Below are 24950 nucleotides of genomic sequence, written 5' to 3'. Positions count from 1 at the left end.
TTAGTTAGAGTATGATGGCATGGAAAATAGCAAGCACTGAGCGGAGAAACACAAATTCTGGGCTCTAAGTCCAAACTGTTCATTATTTTAATTGTACATCCATTCAGTCATCTAATAGGGTGGAGAGATTGATAAACAAATCAGTTACAAACAGGTTGGTAATTGCTATACCAAGCAAAATGCTTGGACAAATGATTTAAGCCTTTTGGGGCTTAGTTTCTTCATCTATAAAATAATAATAAATTGCTTTAAACCTCATACTTGATGTAGCACTCCCTGCCACAGTTGTGGATTGTTGTATTATCTGCCTCTAAAGTATTTTTCCTTAAAAAGTATTTTAAATGCATATGTATGTATATATACATAACTTTTTTAAAGATTTATTTATTTATTTGAGAGAGAGCTCATGAGTGCACACAAGTGGGGGGAGGAGGCAGAGGGAGAGAGACAATCCCAAGCAGATGCCCCACTGAGTGCAGAGCCTGATGTAGGGCTTGATCTCTCAACCTATGAGATCATGACCTGAGCCGAAATCACAAATCAGACGCTTAACTGACTGAGCCACCCAGGCTCCCCTCTATGTATGTTTAACATACATTTCAGAAATTCATTATATAGTATACTGTCTATTAAAATGTCCCCCTTGGGGGGCTCCTGGGTGGCTCAGTCATTGAGCTTCTGCCTTCCGTTCAGGTCATGATCCCAGGGTCCTGGGATCGAGCCCCTCATTGGGCTCCCTGCTCCGCGGGAAGCCTGCTTCTCCCTTTCCCACTCCCCCTGCTTGTGTTCCCTCTCTCACTGTCTCTGTCAAAAAAAATAATAATAATTAAAAAATAATAATAAATAAATAGAATGTCCCCCTACACTGAGGCTGTCATACCCTGTCTGCTAGTGAGGTCTAGGAGGACAGACCAGACCACATGCTCTTGGCCAGCGAGTACTGTGCACTTTCCTCTAGAGAGGGCTCTGCTGCTCTTTGTAGAGTTGAGCATATTTTAAAACATATATTGTTTGTCTCCCGGAACTGATTTTTCTGCCATTTTTTAAAAGTAGGGAATAGGGGCGCCTGGGTGGCTCAGGCAGTTAAGTATCTGCCTTTGGCTCAGGTCATGATCCCAGGATCCTGGGACTGAGCCCCATCTGGGGCTCCCTGCTCAGCAGAGAGTCTGTTTCTCCCTCTCCCTCTGCCTGCCACTCCCCCTGGTTGTGCTCTCTCTCTCTCAAATAAATAAAATCTAAAAAAAATAAAAGTAGGGAATAGTGAGATATGTGTGACTCACTATTGTGACCCCCATAGTGAGTGGCAAAGGATGCAAGTGACGATTATTGTGCTGGTTATTAAAATGTAAGTTCTACAGAGGCCAGTGGCCTGATGGGCCTCCAAAGAAATGACTGAGGAAAATGAAAGTAAAGATTATTAGGCATTTATGCATGAGTGACCACTAAATTATCCTCCTTAAGCAGAGACAGTCACAGATTGTCAAAAGTGACTATTTTGTGTCCTTTGATATAAGGTGACTTTGTATTCAACAAATATTTATCACGTTTGTATTACGTGCCCTGCACAGTGCTAGGTGCTGGTGTTAATTTTGGTGAATAAAAGAAATCCCTGTTGGATTTTATCATTTAGTAGGAAAGATAGAGTGAAACAAGGGCCAGAGACCTGTGAGAGGTCAATTTTGCCCAAGCAGTACATTGAGTAAATGTTCTAACTACCACTGGTTCTTGATGAAAACCATATAAACTGCATCTTTCATTCCCAGCTAGCCTCTCCCTCCCTCTCTGCCTTCCCACACCTCAGGGTAACTGGTTTAAGAAAAAAATATATTGAAATTTGCAGTTAGGTATCTGAATCTCCAGGAGCATGTTAATAAGCACGTATGGTGTATGTAGCTGGGAAAAAGGTTGAGAACTTCTGACTTCTGGGTCATAACATTTAAATCTGTACTTGCAAACCAGACCATGTTCTTGAGTACAGATCTACATTTTAATTACTTTGCTTTTTGTTTATAGGTCCAGGGGCAAGTTCATCCGACTCTTGAGTCTAGTGATGATGCTCTTCAATATGTTGAAGAATTAATTTTGCAGTTATTAAATATGCTATGCCAAGCTCAGCCCCGAAGTGCTTCAGATGTAGAGGTATGTTAAATTTTGCCTTGTATTTACTTCATACACACACACACACACACACACACACACACACACACACACATCTAATCTGTGTACTTATTGTAATGTCAGTGAAAGAGTTTGCTCTTCAAGTTCACAAAATATATATGTGGTATTAAAAAAATGAAAACTGGATTTATTCTAACTTTCTTTAGGTATTGATAACTCATATATGTTTTAGCTGTCCAGTTATTCCATGTTTTGCTTTTCATCTAGAATGAACTTTTGTTGACCTCCAAACACTACTTCTTGATGCAAGAATTTCATACACACACACACACACACACACACACACACACACACACACACACACACACACACAAACAGCTTGAAGAGTGGAATATGTTCAAGTGTTTCTTTTGTTTTTAAAGCCAACTGTCATTTAAAAAAACATTTCATTTAGTGGTGCCTGGGTGGCTCAGTCCATCAAGTGTCTGACTCTTGATTTCAGCTCAGGTCTTAATCTCAAGGTCATGACTTCAAGCCCTGCTGGGCATGGAGCCTACTTAAAAAAAACAACAACAACAACAACAACAAAAAAAAATGTCAGTTAATCTTTTGATCTTCACTTATTACATATATTTTATCACAAACAGTGGCTGGGTAGGAGGTATATCTCAATACCCCAGGCCCTGCTTAGTTCCCCAAGGGGGCAGAGAGATTGAAATATGAGCATATCCAATGAGAAATTTCTGAAAAGAATCAGAGAACCTAAACTGGATAGGAAAAAAAGGTGAAATGTGTTATTGGCTACTATTTGAGTGCTTGCTATAGTATCATGCACTGTTCTAAACACTTCCATGTTTTATGTTTTATTTAAAGTTTTTAATAACCCCATGAAGATGGTGCTGTTTTTTCCCCCTTACTAGAATGTAAGCTCCGAGGTTATTTTTCTTGTTCACTGCCGAATTCCTAGCACCTAGAACAATGTCTGGCACTAAGAAGGCACTCAGGAAATACATGTTGAATGAATAAATGTGGAAACTGAAGCACAGAGATGTTAAATAAATTGCCCTTGCCCAAGGTCACAGCTAATAAGTAGTGAAGCCAAGACTCTAACCTGGAAAGTCTAAGCTTTTTGGATGTACATTCCAACTCAGCCATTCTGCCAGGAGAGGGCAAGTAAACTGGAAAAACATGCAGGGAACTAGGGTATTGGATTTCCCAATAAGGTCAGAGAACTGATAACACTAGAATACCTGAGTGAGAGAATTAAAAGAATAGATTGGGATCAGAGACAAAGTTTTTGGAATTTAAGATTTCCTCAGTAACACAGTTACAAAGCAGGATGGGGCCATGTGATGGCAGCTGGGCTAGAAGAAAAGGTCCCCACAAGAGGTATTCAAGGAATTAAGAGGCCAGGGTATTTTATGTGTCCTTAATATAGATGATAAAGTCACACAAGATGATGGCAAGATTTTACATGACCCAGAAACAGCTTGGGGAGTGGAAAAGATGTTAAATTTACCTTCAAACAGGTTTTGGGACAAGGGCAGTTTTTGCTCTGGTAGTCTTCAGGGGAGATACAGATTTCAGCTGAAGCAAAGGGATATTTAAAAGCATTGAATTACCAGGGTTGTGGATGTAGAAAAGATTGTGTGCAATAGAATAGTAATTCACTTTGATTTCTTAAGTAATTCAAAGTTGGTTTCATACATTTTTATCCCATTTTTCCCATTGAGTTACAAGGTCAGCTATCTTGTATTCATGATTTCCTATAGGCAAATAATTACATTGGGATTCAGAGTAGATCTTGAATAGAACTGGTTGCCGGACTCTTCTCATGAACAATTCCAGTTCCAGTTGCTCTTTTGGATCCTAGTTAGGTTCTCCCACAGTGTTTGTGAAATGCAGCACTCAGCCTTGTGCCTGCTGTATGAGAACAGAGTTACAGATCTCATCTTGCTTATCATTCTGACATTAGATGACATTCCAGGAATTTGCTGGTTTGATAACATTACAGACTCAAATTCAGCTCTTTCTAGATAGCTTGTACTATATACCTATGTTTGTCTAATTTCCTCCTTTTAACTAATGTAGAAACTAATATATAATTTTCCAATATTGAAGGAAATCTCTGTGAATTCTTGAAAATCACTGAGTCTCAGTCTTTCCCTTGTGCAGATTTAACCAATATGTGGGTCCTCAAGACTCTAAATAATAAAGGAAATTTCATAGCTTCTTAGTACTCAGAAAACTACTGAGATATTGAAGACATATGTTTACCCTATACCCTATCTTGTTATTTTTAAGCACTTAATCTGGACCCTTAAAATAGATGTAGTCATGTGATAGACCAATGAACTGGCTTTGGAATTGGGAATGGTTGGGAAAGAGAATATATGACAGTGATAGAATCAGACAGAATAGCAGTTACGTACATATATATGTCTTTACGACAACCCTGTAGAAGAATTAGTATTCTCCTTATTTTATGTTAGACAACCCTCAGTATGGTAGAATAGATTTTTTAAAAAGGTGGAAATCTGGGTCTTTTACATTCAGTAGTCAAATACGCTTCTTATGCCATTCCTGGAAGGGTATTTATTTATTTATTTATTTATTTATTTTTAAAGATTTTATTTATTTACTTGAGAGAGAAAGAATGAGAGATAGAGAGCACGAGAGGGAAGAGGGTCAGAGGGAGAAGCAGACCCCCCGCTGAGCAGGGAGCCCAACGTGGGACTCAATCCCGGGACTCCAGGATCATGACCTGAGCCAAAGGCAGTCGCTTAACCAGCTGAGCCACCCAGGCGCCCTCCTGGAAGGGTATTTAGACAAGACTGAGGACATGCAGAGATATTTAAGTGAATATAATGGTGTCTTACTAGATATTACTGAAGATGGAATTTCTCATTTCAAACACATGAAATTATAATCTTGAAGTAGCAGAGTAATAGAATTCTAATTCATGAATCTTTCATTGATCATTCCTCCTTGGGCTTTTAAAAAAACTTAAAATACATAAAATAATCGTAAAAATTTATTTTGCTCTATTAAATTTGCCACCACAAGAGATAAACTAATTTATCTTTAGTAAATAGAGGCACCTTCTCTCTCTCTCTCTCTCTCTCTCTCTCTCTTTTTTTTACCCTACCAGTCTTCTCCCATACATTCTGACCCTGGTTATTACCTCCTACCTATATAGCTGGTAATTTGATTCCAGTAATACACTAATAAGTAAGTTTAAAATGTATTTTTCATCAATATTATTTTCTCTTTCTTGTCTTCTCTTTTATCACTCCTGATTTTCTTTCCCCTTCTTTCTCAAGACAATAGATGAACCTGGAGTTAGGTGGATAGAACTGAGATGGGAAGGGACCGCTGTTGTATTTTCTTCCACCTCAACCCCTGTCTCCAGTTGGCCTCTGTGATTCCACCAATGACTTTTTTTTCCCCAAAGATACATGTTCAGTATATTTAGAATTGTCATATTGAGTTCAGCTTCTTTTCTCTTCTGCTTTTCTTTCACCCCTCTACACCAGTGCTTTTTTTTGTCTTTTTTTTTTTTTAAAGATTTTATTTATTTATTTGAGAGAGAGAATGAGAGAGAGCATGAGAGGGAGTCAGGTCAGAGGGAGAAGCAGACTCCCTGGAGCAGGGAGCCCGATGTGGGACTTGAACCCAGGACTCCAGGATCATGACCTGAGCTGAAGGCAGTCGCTTAACCAACTGAGCCACCCAGGCGCCCTACACCAGTGCTTTTTAAGACTCTAGGTTATGACCCATTAGTGAGTCATAAAATCACTTTAGTGCTTTGCCCAACATTTTTTACATGAATAGAAAATATCAGTGCATTGCATATAATAAGGGCAGGTTCTGTTTTATGAACTTCATTCCAGTTTAGTATGTGTATGATGTTTAAGGATGTAATGTGAAATGTATTAAGAATTTATTATTTCTTACTGTGAGTTGAGGAAAAAAAAATTAGCAACCCACAGGGCCATCGCATTATAAGGTTTGTACTATGGCTCTACCCATTTAATTAACCACAGGTTAAACCCATCACTGAAAATTTTAATTAGAAGCCATAGTCAAGTTAGTCCTAATCTCTTAGTTATTTTTAGATTAGCAAGTCATTTCCTGGGAAAAAGGAAAAGCATTTTTGTTTTGGTTGTTCTTTCCACCCTATCTCCCTTCCCTTTTCTCCTTTTCACCTGCCAAACTCCCCCCAATATTTTGGACCTCTGTATTGCCTGTATTACGTGAAGGTAATAGTGTCCTGGCAAATAGCTTTTCAACTAGGCATTTCAAAAAGTTTGTAAACTCCATTTGTAACTACAAAAATTTCTTTCAGCACACCTCTAATTCCATTAATTAGAATTGAAACAATCACTTCTTATGTTTGGCAGCTGATTTAGCCTTAAATGTAGATGAAGAGAAAATGTCTTTAACTTGAATGGGTTAAACTATTCTCACTTTATAAATTTGTTCTTAATGTTTCCTAGAATCAACATGTTTTCCCCCCAGAGTATCACATGGCATTTTAATAGCAGCTGACATAAAGTTTTTATTTAGGGGCGCCTGGGTGGCTCAATTGGTTAAGCTACTGCCTTGGCTCAGGTCATGATCCTGGAGTCCCGGGATTGAGTCCCACGTTGGGCTCCCTGCTCAGCAGGGAGTCTGCTTCTCCCTCTGACCCTCCCCCTCTCATGCTCTCTCTCATTCTCTCTCTCAAATAAATAAATAAATAAAATCTTTAAAAAAAGTTTTTATTTAGGCTTATAATCAGGAGTGATGTTTAATTTTATCTAGCCGTTTTTACATACTACTAGCTCTATACATGTGTTTAAATTATGTTAATAGCGACCTCTACTGGTTTTAACTATGGTATCCTGAAAGTGGAATTCTAAAACTTGAGAGAATGGTTTGAAGTGAATTACATTAGTGTATTAAAGTAGGGAAATTTAGCTTTTATATTAACACGAGTTCCTTCACTTTCAGTGGAAATTCTGACCGAATAAGTGCTAGAAATTAAAGTGAAGTATTTTGTTAAAAATTAATGATCTATGAACGATTCAGACTCTAATGATGAGCTACAGTGTATAAAAATTACTCTTACCGATGTAAACCCTTGATTTCCATGATGTGTAAATAGTTTTGAAGTCAGGTACTTTTGCATGATGAATGAAGTAAAGAAAAAAATTCTTAGAGGTTTCAAGTGCAAAATGCTCCTTGAGGTTGTGATTGGTATTGAAAGGACAAATGAAGGAGAATTGGATTTAGATACTTGCTTCTTGAACTTAGGTCTTGTTCCTTGAGATTTTATATAAGCAGTGGTTATTCTAATCATTCTTGTCATTAGCTTTATCACAGTGAAGTTGAAAGTCAGAATGTGATTTTTCCCCTAGATAATACAAGGGATGTTTAGCTCTTAATTGTCTAATTAAGATATTAATACATTGACAGCTATAGTTTTCTCTTAGCTTAAGTATGTTTGCAGTATAAATTATACCATAAGTGAAAAGCCTGCTTTGGGGATTCTTTGATTTTAAAAGTAAATTGTAAGTGAAGAGCACTATTTAATATATTTGTTGCTTAGTTGTTATTTTCCTATTTTCCAAGGAACGTGTTCAAAAAAGTTTCCCTCATCCAATTGATAAGTGGGCAATAGCTGATGCCCAATCGGCTATTGAAAAGAGGAAGCGAAGAAACCCTTTATCTCTCCCAGTAGAAAAAATTCATCCTTTACTAAAGGTAAAGCTGAAATACTGCCTTCTTGCCTTTGAAAAGCAAAATAAAACCTATGATTTTCAAGCACTAAGAATATATTTTATGGATGATAGTGAATTGAAGAGTAAAATTCTTTCATTTTAATTTTTCCAGGAATTCATGTCATGGGGAGGGATGATATAATAGCAAAGTATAAGTTGGGCAACATGATTTAAAGTAATTTCATACCAACAAAAATATGCAAATTGAAAGGACTAAGAAAAGTTATAATTGTGGATTTTGTTCATCACAGGTGTTACTAGAACCTCAAAGAGAATTTGTAAAACTCCTTTCTTGTTGGTTAGACCTAAGTGTCCCTATAAATCCTTCAAATCATTAGATGTGTAGGGACCTCTGTGAGTCTGCCAGAGTTATGTGTAATCTTTGAACAAAAACTTTCTAAAGGTTACCTAAACTACCCAGTCCTACTTCTCATTTAAATCAGTCAGCTGAAGAGAGAGATCTCTCCAGAACTAATAGAAAAAAATAATTGCTAGGAACTCTAATAATGCTCTTTCTATTTATTTAATAAAACAAACTCATCAAAATTACAGGTACTATAGTAATTAAAACCTTAATAATTTTGATATCAATAATTTTCTGTGTACTGTAATATAAGCAAAATACTAATGCTTGCATACATTATCTCTAAGTTTTATTACTGCACAAAGTTACTATTCTCATCCCCAGTTTGTAGAAAAGGTGCCTGAGGCAGAAAGTGGTTAGGTGACTTTTAGCCCATGTTCACAGGGCTCAAAGTTATAGTGTTAGAGAACTTAGGTCTGTTTGATCTTGTCCAAGATTTAAGATTAACACTGGGATGATGTTTAAGACTGTCCAAAGGTTATGTTTTGTACTTTGGTTTTGGAATAGAAATATCTGCCTATATCTTACTGGTCTGAGGAAGTAAGTGCAAGTTATAGAAAATTACTAAACTATTAGTAATTGCATGCATACTTCTTTATAATTCTCTTTTCATGATTCTTACTAGCTGTATATTGAATTATATTTTAAGAGAATTAACAAATTGAGGTATGTGCATGCTGTATTAATAATGATCCTAAACTTTGAATTTTATGATCTAATTATGGATATCATTTCAATTTATTAATATATTCTTATCACTATAACCATTTAATAGTTTTACATGTCTTTAAAGGTAAATACCACCTGTCGCCAACTTACGTAAATTTCTTATTTCAAAGTTTTTTTTTTTAATCCGATTGTTTAGAAAATAGAATTTGTTTTCCTGTAGGCCTCACAAAATCCCATACTTCTTTTCAAGTCTAATAATACTATTTAACATGCTCTTAATAACCACTGTTGTTAGTTAGAACATAGCATATCTTTTTTTTTCTCCCATAGAAACAGTTATAGATACCAGGAGTGTGCCATTAGGGCTTTGGGATCCCAGGTTCCTTTGGAAAGAAGAATAGAGGGATAAGGCTATAGTAGAAATTCCCAGATACCAACAATACATGAACTTTTGTTCTGCATAAAGAAAAAACGTCTTTTGTTATAGTTAATTCCAGGTATCCTGAATTAGGTAAAGTGAACAATTCTCCCCTCACCCAAAGTGGGGCTTCCCCTCCTAGGTTAAGGATGATCTATTTAAAGTAATCTGTACTACTTAAGTATTTTACATCATCATGGGTAATTTTGCCTTACCCTTGCTTTGCTTACATTTCCAGATAGCAGTATGTGTATTATTCATAGATGAACCCCTTAAAATTAAATGTTGTTGATAGTCACAGGCCTCAGTAAAAGTTAAGCTAAATTGTATATGTTTTTTTTATTTTTAATCAGTGTATCAAATTTGTAGTAAATTATTTTTAAACATGTTTTTCTTTTAATTTTTCAGGAGGTCCTAGGTTATAAAATTGACCACCAGGTTTCTGTTTACATAGTAGCTGTATTAGAATACATTTCTGCAGACATTTTAAAGCTGGTGGGGAATTATGTACGAAATATACGGCATTATGAAATTACAAAACAAGATATTAAAGTGGCAATGTGTGCTGATAAGGTAGGATACTGATCTTCTCTATGTTTTGTTCTTAAATTTTTATTCCTGATTTATTGGATGCTAACATACTATTCAGACAATAAAATTATATATTATGTGTTAGGATATATTTCCAGTAACCTAACAGCAAGTACTCAAGATAACATTTTATGGAAATAGAATATTTCTATTAATATTTCTATATAATATTTAGACAGTACTAAACTGTCTAAACATGTCATGCAGTTTTTCTTTTATGTGTTCCTGCAAGCGGGTTTAATACTAGTAATAATCTCTTGTTTGTAAAATTCTTTAAGTTATTTCGATTGGGACACTTAGAAGATTATGGATTTTTTTTTTAAGATTTTATTTATTTCACAGAGGGAGACACAGCGAGAGAGGGAACACAAGCAAGGGGAGCGGGAGAGGGAAAAGCAGACTTCCGTGGAGCAGGGAGCCCGATGCGGGACTCGATCCCAGGACCCTGGGATCATGACCTGAGCTGAAGGCAGATGCTTAATGACTGAGCCACCCAGGCGCCCCAAGATCATGGATTTTTAAAACAAATTTTGAAAATGTAAAAATATTAAACTCTTGAGAGTTTTATTTCAATACTTAACTATCTGTAGCTACTACTTGTACGGTTTTATTATAACGGTATTAAGAGCAAACATTTTTTGAAAGTTAAGCAAAATGAAATTTATCTCATTTGGTCTTTATGGTACCCCCAAGGTAGATGCTCTTATAAAAGGGAAACTGAAGTTCAGAGAGATAAATTGGTCCAGAATTTTCTGAGAAGTTTCAAAGCCTAGACGCAAACTCTTAAATCTGAGTCTAAAGCTTTTAGTTATTGCATTAGATTGCCTCGGTATTTTCATTTTCTAAAAATGACTTTGTAGAAAAGAAAATATTTTCTGGTGAAGCATTTCAATCCGTTTTTTTTTTTTCCTCACTATACTCTTACTGGTTTGGAATATTCTTTCTGATTACTAAGTCCACTTAATTATGTTGTAGTGCTTATTTGTTCTTTCAGAATGTGAACATACAGAGTAAAAATCACCTGATCTGAGGAAGGATTTCAAATGTATTGATATTTCTAAATGAAGAAGTATTTGCTTTTTAAAATAGCTTTTTTCAGTAAATGTAAAATATTTGATACTTTTAAATAAATCAGATAAGTAAAATATTTTTGAGTACATACTGTGAGCTCACACACGGGAGGAGATGCAGAAGAAGTACAAAACAAGGCTCCAGGGGCACCTGGGTAGCTCAGTCCATTAAGCTTCTGCCTTCCACTCTGGTCATGATCCTGGGGTCCTGGAATCGAGCTGTCCAGCTCCCTGATTAGCAGGAAGCCTCCTTCTCCCTTTTCCTCTGCCCTGCCACCTGCTCGTGCTCTCTCTCAAATAAATAAATAAAATCTTAAAAAAGAAAAAAGGCTCCAGATGAAGGGAAACTTATATTTGTGAAACAAGCAGGAAGTAATCCAAGATAAAATATTATTTCATTGTGTTATAGGTATAGTGATGTAGAAATTTACAGAAGTGGAAAGATGAGGTTTAGCAAGAGTAATAATAGTAGACTTCTTTGAATAGTAGACTTCTTTAATAATAATAAGGACTGGTTTTGATCAGTCTCCAACAAATGTAATCAAGGAGGCCAGTTAGCAGACTGTGAATTATTCAGATACAGGGTGGTGAGGCCTTGGAATGAGGTGAGGTGGTAATGGCAAGGGTATGAAGCAGGAAACTAAGAGAGAAATCCAACATAGAATTTGGGAACAAACTTGAAGTAATCGGTTAACAAGAGAGACAGATACTAACTAGTATTGGGGGAGGACTTGGAGAAGGCGGTTTGTATATTAGATGGGGAATTCTGTTCTAGAGAAGACACACGGGGCAGTGGCGAGAAGAGATTATTGTGTATCTGCTTTTTATCACTTAAGAACTGTATTCGCAGAGCAACTTAGGGTGCGTAACTTCGACTATAAATTCATATTTTATTGTACTTGTTTTATATCTCTGTCTAGGTATTAATGGACATGTTTCATCAAGATGTAGAAGATATAAATATATTATCTTTAACTGATGAAGAGCCTTCCACCTCAGGAGAGCAAACTTATTATGATTTGGTAAAAGCATTTATGGCAGAAATTCGACAGTACATAAGGGAACTAAATTTAATTATAAAAGTTTTTAGAGAACCCTTTGTCTCCAACTCAAAATTGTTTTCAGCTAATGTAAGTATTGTTGTGTACACATATATCATTGCATGTGTTGTTAATTTTACACAACCACTCAAATTTGAATTTGTGTAGTTCATGATTGCTAATTTGTCAATTTTTTTTTTAAGTTGTGGCATTTAATTCATAGTGACTATGATCTCAGATTTGCTACAACAGGTTCAATAAATTCAACATCAAAAATTAAAAGACGGGCCCTGGGTGGCTCAGCCGTTAAGTGGCTGCCTTTGGCTCGAGTCATGATCCCAGCGGCATGGGATCGAGCCCTGAGCCCCTCATCGGGCTCCCTGCTCTGCAGGAAGCCTGCTTCTCCCTTTCATACTCCCCTTGCTGTGTTCCCTCTCTCGCTGTCTCTCTCTCTGTCAAATAAATAAATAAAATCTTTTTAAAAAAAATTAAAAGACAAAATCTAAACTAGACTGAACTGTAAGTGCAAATGAACTTAAAGAATCTTCTGTGTACTCCAAGAAATAAAGCCTCTTGTTAATGTGGAAGATTTTTTTGTTTAATTTGACTCATTCAGCTAACACTTCATCAGTGCTGCCTATATATGTTGTTAGGCATCATATAGTACTTGGCAACAGGGATTCAAAGATGAATAAAACAGTTCCTTCCCTCAGATTGAGTCTAGTCAAGATTGAAATGTAAACTTAATATTAAATGGCAATATGGTGTGGTAATTACCATAATAGAAGTGTGATAGTAATATTTTGAGGAGCAAAAAGAGAGAGCCAGTAATGTTGAAAATTAGAGAAGGGATCACTGATCTTACAATAGTAATCAAACCACCCTAATTGAATCCTGGGGAAATGCTGAGTGGTGAGAATAATTGAGATTGTCTAAGAGAATTACATCTAGTAATTCCTAGAAGTCTAGCCATGGATGACTGACGGAAAAGTAGTGCTTACTACAGAAGCTGAGACTGGGGCTCAAGGTATGGCAATGAATGACCATTAAAAGTTACAGGAGTAGTTTATGAGTTGCACCAATCTTTAAATAGAGTGAAAAAACATTGAATTGTTCATTTTAAATGGATGAATTGCATTCTATGTGAATTTTACCTTAATAAAGTTGCTTTTGAAAAGAAAGGAGCAAAGGGGCACCTGGCTGTCTCAATTGGTGGAGAGTGTGACTCTTGATCTTGGGGTTGTGAGTTCAAGCCCCAAGAGATTACTTAAAATTTTTAAAAATAAAGCTGCTGGGTGGCTCAGTTGGTTAAGCGTCTGCCTTAGGCTCAGGTCATAATCCCAGGGTCCTGGGATCGAGTTCCACATCGAGCTCCTGGCTCAGTGGGGAGCTTGCTTCTCCCTCTGCCTGCTGCTTCCCCTGCTTATGCTCTCTCTCTCTCTGACAAATAAATAAAAATTTTTAATAAAATCAATAAAAATAAAGGAGTAAAGAATAGGTAAAGATCTCTTAAGACACAAAAATCAAGAACCATAAAATAAAAAATTAATGAATTGGACTTCAATAAAATGAAAAACTTTTGCTCTTCTAAAGACACTGTCATAAAAACAAAAAGGTAAACCACAGATTGGTAGAACATATTTGCAATACATTATCTAACAAAGGACTTGAATCCAGAGTATATAAGGAACTTTTACAACTCAATGATTGGAATAACAGCCTGATATTTTTAAGTGGGTAAAAAATTCACACACTTTATGAAAGAAGCTATATGTTCAACATCAGTAGCCTATGGAAATGCAAATTAAGACTACAATGAAATACTACTACAAACTCATTAGATAGAAAGGCTGTAATTAAAAAGACTGACAATGCCAAATGCTGAAAAGAATGTGGAGCAACTGCTTGTGGGAATGTACTCTAGTACAAACACTTAGGAAGAGAGTTTGGCTGTTTTATGTAACATTAAAAATAAACTAGCCGTACTACCGGCAATTCCACTGCTAGGTTTTTACCCAGAAGAAATGAAAACATGTCCATACGGGGCACCTGGGTGGTTCAGTCGTTAAGTGTCTGCCTTCTGCTCAGGTCATGATCCCAGAGTGCTGGGATCGAGCCCCACATCAGGCTCTCTGATCCGCAGGAAACCTGCTTCTCCCTCTCCTACTCCCCCTGCTTGTGTTCCCTCTCTCACTGTCTCTCTCTGTCAATAAATAAAAATCTTTAAAAAAAAAAAAAAAGAAAGAAAGAAAACATGTTCACACAAAACTTGTTTGTGAGTGTTCATAGCAGCTTTATTTGTAATGGCCCCAAACTGGAAACAACCCAAATATCCATCAACATGTAAATGGATATACAAATTGTGGTATGTCCATACAATGGAATACTACTCAGAATTAAAAGGAATGAAGTTGTTGTAAAAGCAACAGTATGGATGCATCTCAAAAACAATTAGCTAAGAAACTAGACAAATAAGATGATCTATGATTCCATTTTTTTAATATTCTAGAATTCTAATCTGTAGTGACAGAAAGCAGATCACTGGTTTCCTGGGGGCAATAGTGGTGATTAATGGGGATGGGGCATAACGAAACTTCTTAAGGTAATAAGACCGTTTTATATCTTGACTATGGTTATGGTTACAAGAGTGAATAACTACATAAAATCTCACCCAAAAGTACATCAAAATAGGTTTATCTTATTGGATATGAATCCTGCTTCAAAGTTGATTTGACAAAAAAAAAAAGGTCACTACTAAAAATAATCAAATCAAAAAAATAGTAACTAAATAATTGTAAATTCTTGTTTTTCAATTACCTAGACATTTTTCTAAAAGTTAAAATTGACAATATTCAGTTTTGTGAGGGTTTGGTCAAACTGTGACTCCCGTATACTACTTGTGGGAGGGTAAATCAGTGGACTCTTTTTTTTTTTTTTTTAAAGATTTTATTTACTTATTTGACAGAGAGAGACACAGCGAGAGAGGGAACACAAGCAGGGGGAGTGGGAGAGGGAGAAGCAGACTCCCCGCCGAGCAGGGAGCCCGATGCAGGGCTCCATCCCAGGACCCTGGGATCATGACCGGAGCCGAAGGCAGACGCTTAACAATTGAGCCACTGAGGCATCCCCCAGTGGACTCTTTTTAAGAAGATATCCATTGACATTTTAAATATGTAACCCCATGGTAGAAGTCTATCCAGGAATCTAACCTACAGAAAATCTTACAGAAGTCACTAGGTGTTGTATTGAGCACTCTTGTATGCATGTGTATTCATAATAAAAATGAGATGATAGACAAATAGAATGAAGAAATGAAGTAAAAGGGGACTACATATGGACTCATGGATTTTTTTTTTTGTCACTACTGGTAGAACAAGAACAAGAGCTTGGCATGCCAGGAGAAGGCTCAGATAAGAGAAGAGCTGAGGCAATTAGGAAGCACGCATAAGCACTTAGGCTACATATCAAAGTAGGGTGCTTGTTGTGAAGGAAAGCACTGAATGACTGAATTGCTAACTGAACTAGCCATTGTCTTCATGAAACACTACCTGAAAGAATGACTGACAGACTGTAGTTATTCAGACTTGTGTATTTGGCAGACATTTCTCAAAAACAAATGAAATACCTGTCACTTCAAGGAAAGTGACAGTATTTGTTGATAGTGTTAAAAATTGAACTTTCAAATGAAAACAATTTTGGAAAATTTTTATCCACTCATACTATCTGTGGTGATACTAATGGATTTGGTATTCTAAAATTCTATAGTGAAATGTGTTGGGGCGCCTGGTGGCTCAGTTGGTTAAGTGACTGCCTTCGGCTCAGGTCATGATCCCAGGGTCCTGGGATTGAGCCCCGCATCGGGCTCCCTGCTCAGCGGGAAGCCTGCTTCTCCCTCTCCCGCTCCCCCCTGCTTGTGTTCCCTCTCTCGCTGTCTCTCTCTCTCTCTATCAATTAAATAAATAAATAAAATCTTTAAAAAAAAGAAAAAGAAATATGTTAAATGTGTTAACATTTGGAAGATTTGTGGAATTCAGTGGACTACTACTTTCCAAGTGACCAAATTCATAATGCTACAAAAACACGCATGGGTAAAGGATCCATTCAGAGTTTAATATAGACTGATGGATTTTAATGTAGAAATACAAAAATAATACGGTTTCAGATTCCACATTGCAACTAACGTTTAATAAACTACCATTTGTTGAGTTTTGGTGTAATATCATAAAAGGCCATTCACTCCATTTATATGAAATGTCCAGAATAGGCAAATCCATGGAGATAGAAAGTAGATTAGTGGTTGTCAGCCCCTGGGCAGAAAAGAAGATGGAGAATGCTGCTAATGGATGTAGACCTTCTCTCTGGGGTGATGAAGATATTCTGGAATTTGATAGTGGCAATAAATGAACAGCTCTGAATATGTGAAAACCATTGAATAGTGCACTTTAAAAGGGTGAATTTTATGGTATGTGACTTATATCTCAAAAAACTGTACTAAAAAAAGAGATCTGTAATATTAAAATATTCCTCCCTTTTCCAACTTCTGTGTAAAGCTGGATTTTCTTCGTATGCTTTAATCAAAAACAATGTATCACAACAGATTAAATGCAGCTACCTTCTTTTAAGCTAGATGGTAGAGATTTGGACAAATATAAAACAATGCCATTCTTCTCTGAATTTTTTTGGTTTTAAAAGTAGTTTTCATAAAAGTACTATGTATTATTTTGAGAACCACTGACCTAAAGAAATGTATTTGCAAATTGTATACCTTTGCAAAAAGAATTCTTGAATTGTCTTTTACTTGCATTTGTAAGTTAAAATTTCTCAGTGTATTTGCCATGTTAAATTTCATGATTATTAAAGAATTACTGGCTCAAAATTTGTTTTTTATTCTATAACCTAACTGAATTTGTTTTTCCTCCCAACAGGATGTAGAAAATATATTTAGTCGTATAGTAGATATACATGAACTTAGTGTAAAGTTACTGGGCCATATAGAAGATACTGTGGAAATGACTGATGAAGGTAGCCCCCATCCCTTAGTAGGAAGCTGCTTTGAAGACTTAGCAGAGGTAAGTACTTTAATTATACACCAAAAAAAGTCTGTATAAAAGCTCTACATTTGCATTAAAATTGGAATCTTAATTCTTGTTTCCATCTGAAATCATAGATATTAACTGCTGACTACTCTGTCATACTGTCCATTCCTCAGAGGCTCATTGTCAACATTTGTTTCTATTATCTTATGAAACCCACAAAAAAAGTAGTCTCTCATCCATTATAAAAAAGCAGATCCCACAGAGGGGAGGCATTTACAGCTGACAGTCCATCATCTTGTCTTTTATAACAAAGCTAAGAAAAGGCCATGAATGCCGTCATTGAAGAAGCCATAGAAGTTGGACCTGAGGTTAGACTACTTGTGTTCCAGCCTCGATTCTGCTACTTAGTTGTATGTGACTGTGGGCAATTTATCTCCAATCTTTAAATCCCCATATCTGTATTTCTAAAATAGGGATAATAATAGTAGGACTCAGGATTTTTGTGAAAATTAAAGTAACCTACCTAAAATATTTAGCTAACCACCTTCACACAGTAAGCTATTCAATATATGATAACTGTAATTATTATTTAGAATAGGAGTGAAGTGAGTAGGAAAGTCAGGTCTAGGACCTAGATGAGTAAAATGTTACGGGGGTGGGAAAACAGTAACCTTCTCCATGGGTATTCAAATGCTAAAATATAGGATTTCGTCCTAATAAGTTAGCATTGGTAGTCATTCTGAGATTTTTAGCTCTTACTTTGTTCTTACTCTAAAATCCACAAATACAGGGTTGAGTTTGTAAAACAAAAAACTTAAGATTTTCAGGCTAAATAGTATGGTAAATACTACCTAAGCTTCATGACTGCCCCTCCACTCTTGCTTCAAACATATACAAGTTGTAAGGTGTTTCGTTTTTTTTTTTTAAAGGAATATACATAACTGGACTCAAAAATAAGATCAGAGAAAGAGTAAGCATTCAAGGTAATGAGCTCCGGTAGTTGGGTGTTCAGCTCTTTAGGATAATGAAGACTAAATGTGCTCCATGAAAGTGAGCAGGACTTCTTGCTTCAAGACCCTGATTGTAAGAGGATGCTGGGGAAATCCCATCAACTTCCTCCCTGCAAGGTTTTATAGGAAGTTGTGGACTTGAGATAGGGAAACAGAAACACTGCCTTATAACAAAAATACTTTAAAACTTAACAAATTATCTTACCGTATTAAGCCAGTATGATTACAGAGCCTGCGACCCCAAAAACACTTACAGAGCAGGTTCAGGTCTAGAAGAGTGACCATAAAGGGATGGAAGAGAAAAAAAGGAAACCAAAAACTAAAAGCCTCCCCAAGAAGTCTGCATAATACAGAATTCCAAAATACAAGACAAATTCTAATGTTTAGAGTGCTATCTAACTAGAAAATAAATTCATTCCGGATGAAATTAATTTTGTATAATAGACATGCAGAGTTTAAAAAAGAAGTTTAGGGTGCTCAGAGAGATAAATACAGAAATATGAACCATTTATAAACAAGATGTGAAACAAAAATAGGTGGAAAGAAAATAACAGGTAAGTATCAAAAGAAACAATTAGGGATATTGGGAATTAAATATAAATAACTCAGTATGTAGTAAACATTTGCTAAACCTAGTTCAAGGAGAAAATGAATGAATTGGAAAAAGGAATTGAGGAATTCACTGAAAATGTGACACAGAGAAACCACAATTAGAATATGAAAGGATATGGGCGCCTGGGTGGCTCAGTTGGTTAAGCGACTGCCTTCAGCTCAGGTCATGATCCTGGAGTCCCTGGATCGAGTCCCGCATCGGGCTCCCTGCTCCGCAGGGAGTCTGCTTCTCCCTCTGACCCTCTTCCCTCTCGTGCTCTCTCTCTCACTCTTTCTCTTAAATAAATAAATAAATAAAATCTTTTTAAAAAAATATGAAAGGATAGCTAAGAGTAATAAAGGCTACATTGAAGGGCTTTAATATCATCTAATAGTTTCAGATAAAGAATGATGGAGAAGAAATATTTGAAGAGGTAAAAACTGAGAATTTCCCAGAAATGAAGACCTGAGTTCCCAGATCAGAAATGAATTCCAAATACTGGACACATAAATAAAAATAAGCCTACAGCCAAAAACATGGTGAAACTATAGAACATCAAGGATAAAGAGAAAATCTTAAAAGCTGTGAGAGAGAAAAGAGAGAAGTACTTGAACTACAATTAGAATGACAGAATGCTTCTCTTTAACAATAGAGGCTAACAGTTGAGTGGTAGCTTCAAGTACTAAGGGAAAATAGAACTTTCTGCCCAATTAAACTTTTATTCAAGAGTGAGTTCAAACTTTAAGATAATAAAGCTTGCAGAAGCAAATGTAGGAAATCTTCATGACCTTAGAATAAGCAAAGCTTTCTTTAAACAAGACACTAAAACCATGAAAGAAAAGATTATAAACTGGACTTCATTAAAGGTAAGAACATCTGTATCAATAACCAAAATTAAGAGAGTGCAAATGCAAGCTATAGATGGCGGGACAGTATTTGTAGCATCTATAGCCAATGAAGGACTCCTGTCTAGAGTATGTAAAATCAGTAACTTAAAGACAGCTTGTTTTTTTTTAGAAAATAGACAAAAGACCTAAGCAGGTATTTCCTGAAAAAAGAAAAGGTGTTCAACATCATTTATTCATCAAGGAAATGCAATTTAAAACCATTGAACAGTTGGAACTCTACATTGATGGTGGATGGGATATAAATTGGTACAGCCCCTTCAGTAAAATGTTTCACTTTTCTACTGAAATTAAGCATACAGTGTACCGAATGATCTAGCAGTTTCATTCTTGGGCATATACCAAACAAAAATGAGTGCCTGTGTTTACCAAAAAACATGTTTAAGAATGTTCATAGCAGGTTTATTCATGATGGATAATTTGTCATATATTCACACAGTGAAATGCTATATGGCAATAAAAAAAAAAATGAACTACCAATTTTTAAAAAAAGGCAACCAGGGGCACCTTGGTGGCTCAGTCGTTAAGCTTCTGACTTTGGCTCAGGTCACGATCCCGGGGTCCTGGGATCAAGCCCTGCATCGGGCTCCCTGCTTGGCGGGAAGCCTGCTTCTCCCTCTCCCACCCCCCCGCTTGTGTTCCCTCTCTTGCTCTATCTCTCTCTGTCAAATAAATAAAATCTTAAAAAAAATTTTTTTAAAGGGCAACATATGGTGAACCATATAAGGACATTCAAAATACTATGTAATTCCATTTATAGGAAGTTCAAAAACATGTAAACATGGCAAACCCAAGATTTATGTAGTATTAGAACTATTAGGCAAGTTCAGTATAGTTGCCACATAAAAGATTAGCATAAAACTTGATAGCATTACTATGCTCAGTTATAACCCATTGAATACATGACATTAAAGGAAAAATACTCCACTACAGAAACAAAACTATAAGACACTCAGAAATAAGCCCAATAAATACTCTAGACCAGTTAAGAAAATCATAAAATAATTAGATTCATAAAGATCTGAATAAGTAGAAATACGTATTATGTTCATGTATGGAAAGACTCAAGAGTATAATGATAACTAGTTGTCTCCCAAATAATCTAAATCCAGTGCATAGCAAACTAGTCCTAAAACTCATTTGGAAGAATGAAGGGACAAAAATTACAATTTTGAGGAAGAACCAGTTATGAGAATTTGTCTTGTCAAATTTTAAATTTTATTACGTAGCCACAGTAAATAAAGAGTGGAGTATTGGTGTAGGTATAAACAGTGCAACAGAATAGGGTGCCCTGAAAAAAATACATATACACACATGATCTGTGATCGAGATTACATTATTAACCAGTAGAGAGAGAACAAACAAATTAAAAAATGATGCTGGGTCAAAACTGGTTATCCATGTGGAAAGAAAAAATTCCATCCTTAGCTCACTTTATACCCAAGTTCTCAGCAGATTAAAAATCTAAAAATGAAAAGCAAACTTGAAAAATTCAGAAGCGAATTTAGGAGAATATGTTTATGACTTTGAGATACAAAGAGTTTCTCAAAGAACAGAGTGCAAACCATAAAAGATTAAAATTTTAAAAATTCTGTTTACAAAAAGACACTATCAAGTTACGAGAAACACGAAAGAATGAATTTGAACTTTTTGCCTCATACCATATACAAACATAAAATGGATCTAATGATAGAGCTAAAATTATAAAACTTAGAAGAAAGCATGGCTAGGTCTTCACAACCTTGGCTTCAGCAAAGGATTCTTAGATATGACACCCAAAGCATGAGCTACAAAAGAAAAAATGCGTAATTTAGATTTGGGTGCTAACAGGGAGTGAGATGTGATTCTAAAAGGGCAACAGGAGAGGGGCACCTGACTGCTTAGTCAGTAGAGCGTGCGGCTTGATCTCAGGTTGCGAGTTTGAGCCCCACATTGGGTGTAGAGATTACTTAAAAGAATAAAACCTTAAAAAAAACCTTTCTTACCAAAAGGCAATAGGAGAGATCCCTGTGGTGATAGAAATGTTGCATACTTTACTACATCAGTGTCAATGGACAGATTGTGATATTGCACTATATTGTACTACTACAAAATGTTACCACGATGGGAAACTGACAGTGTGCACACAGGATCTTTCTATGTTACTTCTTGTAACTGCATGTGAATCTAAATTATCTCAAAAAATACATATTTACACAATAGAATGTTACAGAGTTTAGAATAAATGAATGGAAGAAACCACATTAATCCAAATGGATAAATCTTGGACGCAACTTTGAATATAAAGTGCCAATTGCAAAAGAATTGCCTTATTTCTTGATACATATGTAATTATGTAAAAACATACGTGGGAATTGATAAAATTCAAATTCAGGACAGTGATTTCCTTTGGGGATCAGTAAGGGAGGAGATAAACTTGTGAAAAGGAGCTCAGGAGGATCAATTACCATGATACTTTTTTTTTTTTTAAGTTGAAACAAGTATTATAAGATGTTGAACTATTTTGAGCTACATGGTGAATATAGTTATGTTAGGTTGTTCTCTATTTTTCTGTGTGTTTAGAATACTTTATATTTTTAATCATTAATACACAATTACATATATTGATAATTAAATTTTTTGTGAATCTACTAAGTATTGAATTTTAACCAGTAAACTAACCATAAAATCAGTTAACTTATACAAGGATTCTTAGAAGTGCTTGCAATTCTACAAATTTATTCTGAAGAATAAAACTGCGATGAGAGGTTGGATTCCTAGTTAGTAGTTAGTTTTTTTTTTTCCTATTGAAATTAGCTATTTTAGAATGATAATACTGGGGACTGTTTATTCAGTGTTTCCTATGTGCATGCATAGTAAGCATTTTGTAAGCATTTTGCATATGATATCTTGTTTAATTCCTAAAACAACTCCCTTGAAATTAGGTATTATTCATTTTCCAGTGAGGAAACTGGCTTAGTTTATCAAAGCTCACAGGATCAGAATTGGAATCTGGGTCTCTGTGACTCTAAAGTTACGCTCTTAAGCCACTTTGGTGTATAGCCTTTATTTTATATATATATATGGTTGTAAAAATTCTGTAGTAAATTAGAGTTTATTGAAAGAGGGGGAGGGCAAACATTATCTGCTGTACAGGATGATTTCTAGAGTTCAAGAGACCCACAATAAAAGCATCAAATCACATTTTTATTCCTCTTTCCCTTCTACTCTGTTCATACCTGACTCCTTTCTGTTACTATTGCTGAAACGTTACTATCCGTTCTTGTAAAATCTACAGTGGACTGCAATTTCCAGTGTTACATTACCATAGAAATTTTTAGTTGGGAAAGTAGTTGAAGGAGTTGAAATTGGGAAATGAATCAGGAGCCAGTTCAAGGAATTCAGGATGACTTAGAACTTTATATGCTATATTATATTTCACAAAGACTCAGGTCTTCTGATTTCTGATCTTGTATTTTTATTACTCAGTCTTTCCTTAAAAAAAAAAACAACAACAATCTAAGAAACAACATTAAGGGTAATGAACATAAACATCATTTGTGGTCAGTCCCTCTTCCTTCTGTACTGCTCCACTAGATGTCCTCTTCCTCTTTCTAGAATTCCCTGTCCTAGAATGAGCTCTTGCTAGAATCTAGAGCACAGTTTTCCTGGTTTTTTTGTTTTTTTAAACCAGGAATAGGGCATAGGATGGCTCCTGCTAAAATCAAGACACCTATTCTCTTTTTCCTCAGGAATCATCAAAACCAATAGATTGTACTCTTTTAGACCTAACCATTAAAATTGTTTAGTTTATTAATGATTGATGATAATAGAATTTTTGGCAATTTGGATTAAACGCTTGTTTAATTGCTGTGAAAACTGTAACAGTGAATTTTAGATGATATGAACTGTTACCTCCGGCTTAAAGAATGCAAAAGTAAAAGTCTACCACTAAGAAATAACCATGAGAAAATAAATGTTGGGCACCCATATTCTAAAGGTTTATACTTAACCTCGTTGTTGATGTCTGTATTCATTGTTGTTCCGGCTAAACTTTGTTTTCCAGAACCAAAAGTCTGGCCATTCTTACGACCACTTTTGCTGATAATGCTGTACTAGAATCCTTTGAGGAGAGGTGTCATAACATATAAGGATGCCATTATTCATCAGAAAGAACTGATTTACTTACTCTCTTACTGGAGAATATTAAACTTATCCTATTAAAATCATAATTAATAGCCATGTAATTTTGTTGGGAGGCTTTAAAAGAAGTACATAATTGTGCTAGCTTAGATGTACCTATAATTTAATCTTTCTGTATTTCTTGTGGTAGGTTGTTTATATTTTAACTTGGAGAAAGATTATGTTTTACCTTCTTTATTTTCTAAGGAACTGGCATTTGATCCATATGAATCATATGCTCGAGATATTTTACGGCCTGGTTTTCATGATCGCTTCCTTAGTCAGTTATCAAAGCCTGGAGCGGCACTCTATTTACAGGTATAGTAATTTTTAAAACAAGATACATGATGTCTGAAGGGTAAACTTAAAAAAAATTAATTACTTTGTTTTTAGTCAATAGGCGAAGGTTTCAAAGAAGCTGTTCAGTATGTTTTACCCAGGCTACTTCTAGCCCCTGTTTACCACTGTCTACATTACTTTGAACTTTTGAAGGTAAGAAAACTCTTACTGCTATTTGTAAAACATTCAAATGTGATGCAGTTTTTTTACCAGTTTATTTGTGAATTATTATGTGAGCACCCATGAACATTGGTCTATATCTAATTGCGTTTTCTAGTTAAGAATAAAATGTAAATGAATCTGCAAAAGAGTGGCATATTTTCTCTAGTTTTAATAGTGAATTTTAAAGCAGTCATCAGATATTTTTTCTTGTGCCCTTTTTGCTTACAGGGCCAGTTGTTTGGAAACAACCTTGGACTTAGGCATCCATGTCTCCATTTGGGGACCTCAGCAGATCGATTCAGGGACTTAGATAAGGGACCCAATGTAGAGAGAAGGCCAAATAATGGAGAATATTAATCACCTAATTTTCATTGCTCAAGTTTGCAGCTGTCTCTATAAAACTGCTTAACATTACTTTAGAAATAGTAAACTATGTATAATCCCGGTAAAAATTTATTTGATCACAGTTCAAAATAGACAATTTAAGAAACACTGAAAGGAAAGGATTTTGATTTTTTCCCCCTTTTCCTTTTTCACACTGAAATAAGGAAAAAGAGACCCTTAGTCTGTATATGTTAAAATTCACTGGTATAGCTCAAAGTGATTTACTTTTAAACTGCTTATGTATGTATCTAATGATGTCTCCTTTGGCTTATGGATAATATGTCCTAAGAAAACATCAATTTTTTTTCAAAATTTAAAATAAGGAA

General features: G+C 35.6%; 1 protein-coding gene across 10 annotated transcripts in view; it reads left to right on the top strand.

The window, feature by feature from the left end:
* The window catches only part of SOS1 (SOS Ras/Rac guanine nucleotide exchange factor 1), a 142487-nt gene that overhangs the window by 63586 nt on the left and 53951 nt on the right, over nucleotides 1-24950 (top strand). For all 10 annotated transcript variants that reach the window (XR_003524509.1, XR_003524508.1, XR_003524507.1 and 7 more), the window contains exons 2-8: nucleotides 2014-2139; nucleotides 7735-7866; nucleotides 9743-9907; nucleotides 11916-12125; nucleotides 16961-17104; nucleotides 23947-24057; nucleotides 24133-24231. Coding sequence is in view for 6 of the 10 variants with exons in the window: in XM_027620861.2 (XP_027476662.1) it covers nucleotides 2014-2139; nucleotides 7735-7866; nucleotides 9743-9907; nucleotides 11916-12125; nucleotides 16961-17104; nucleotides 23947-24057; nucleotides 24133-24231 (987 nt within the window). In the remaining 4 variants the exon portion in view is untranslated. The remainder of the gene's footprint in view (nucleotides 1-2013; nucleotides 2140-7734; nucleotides 7867-9742; nucleotides 9908-11915; nucleotides 12126-16960; nucleotides 17105-23946; nucleotides 24058-24132; nucleotides 24232-24950) is intronic.

The sequence above is a fragment of the Zalophus californianus genome, chromosome 8 (genome assembly GCF_009762305.2).
Source record: "Zalophus californianus isolate mZalCal1 chromosome 8, mZalCal1.pri.v2, whole genome shotgun sequence".
Classification (NCBI taxonomy): Eukaryota; Metazoa; Chordata; class Mammalia; order Carnivora; family Otariidae; genus Zalophus; species Zalophus californianus.
Note: the sequence above shows the minus strand (reverse complement) of the source record. Positions and strands in the feature narration are given on the sequence as shown.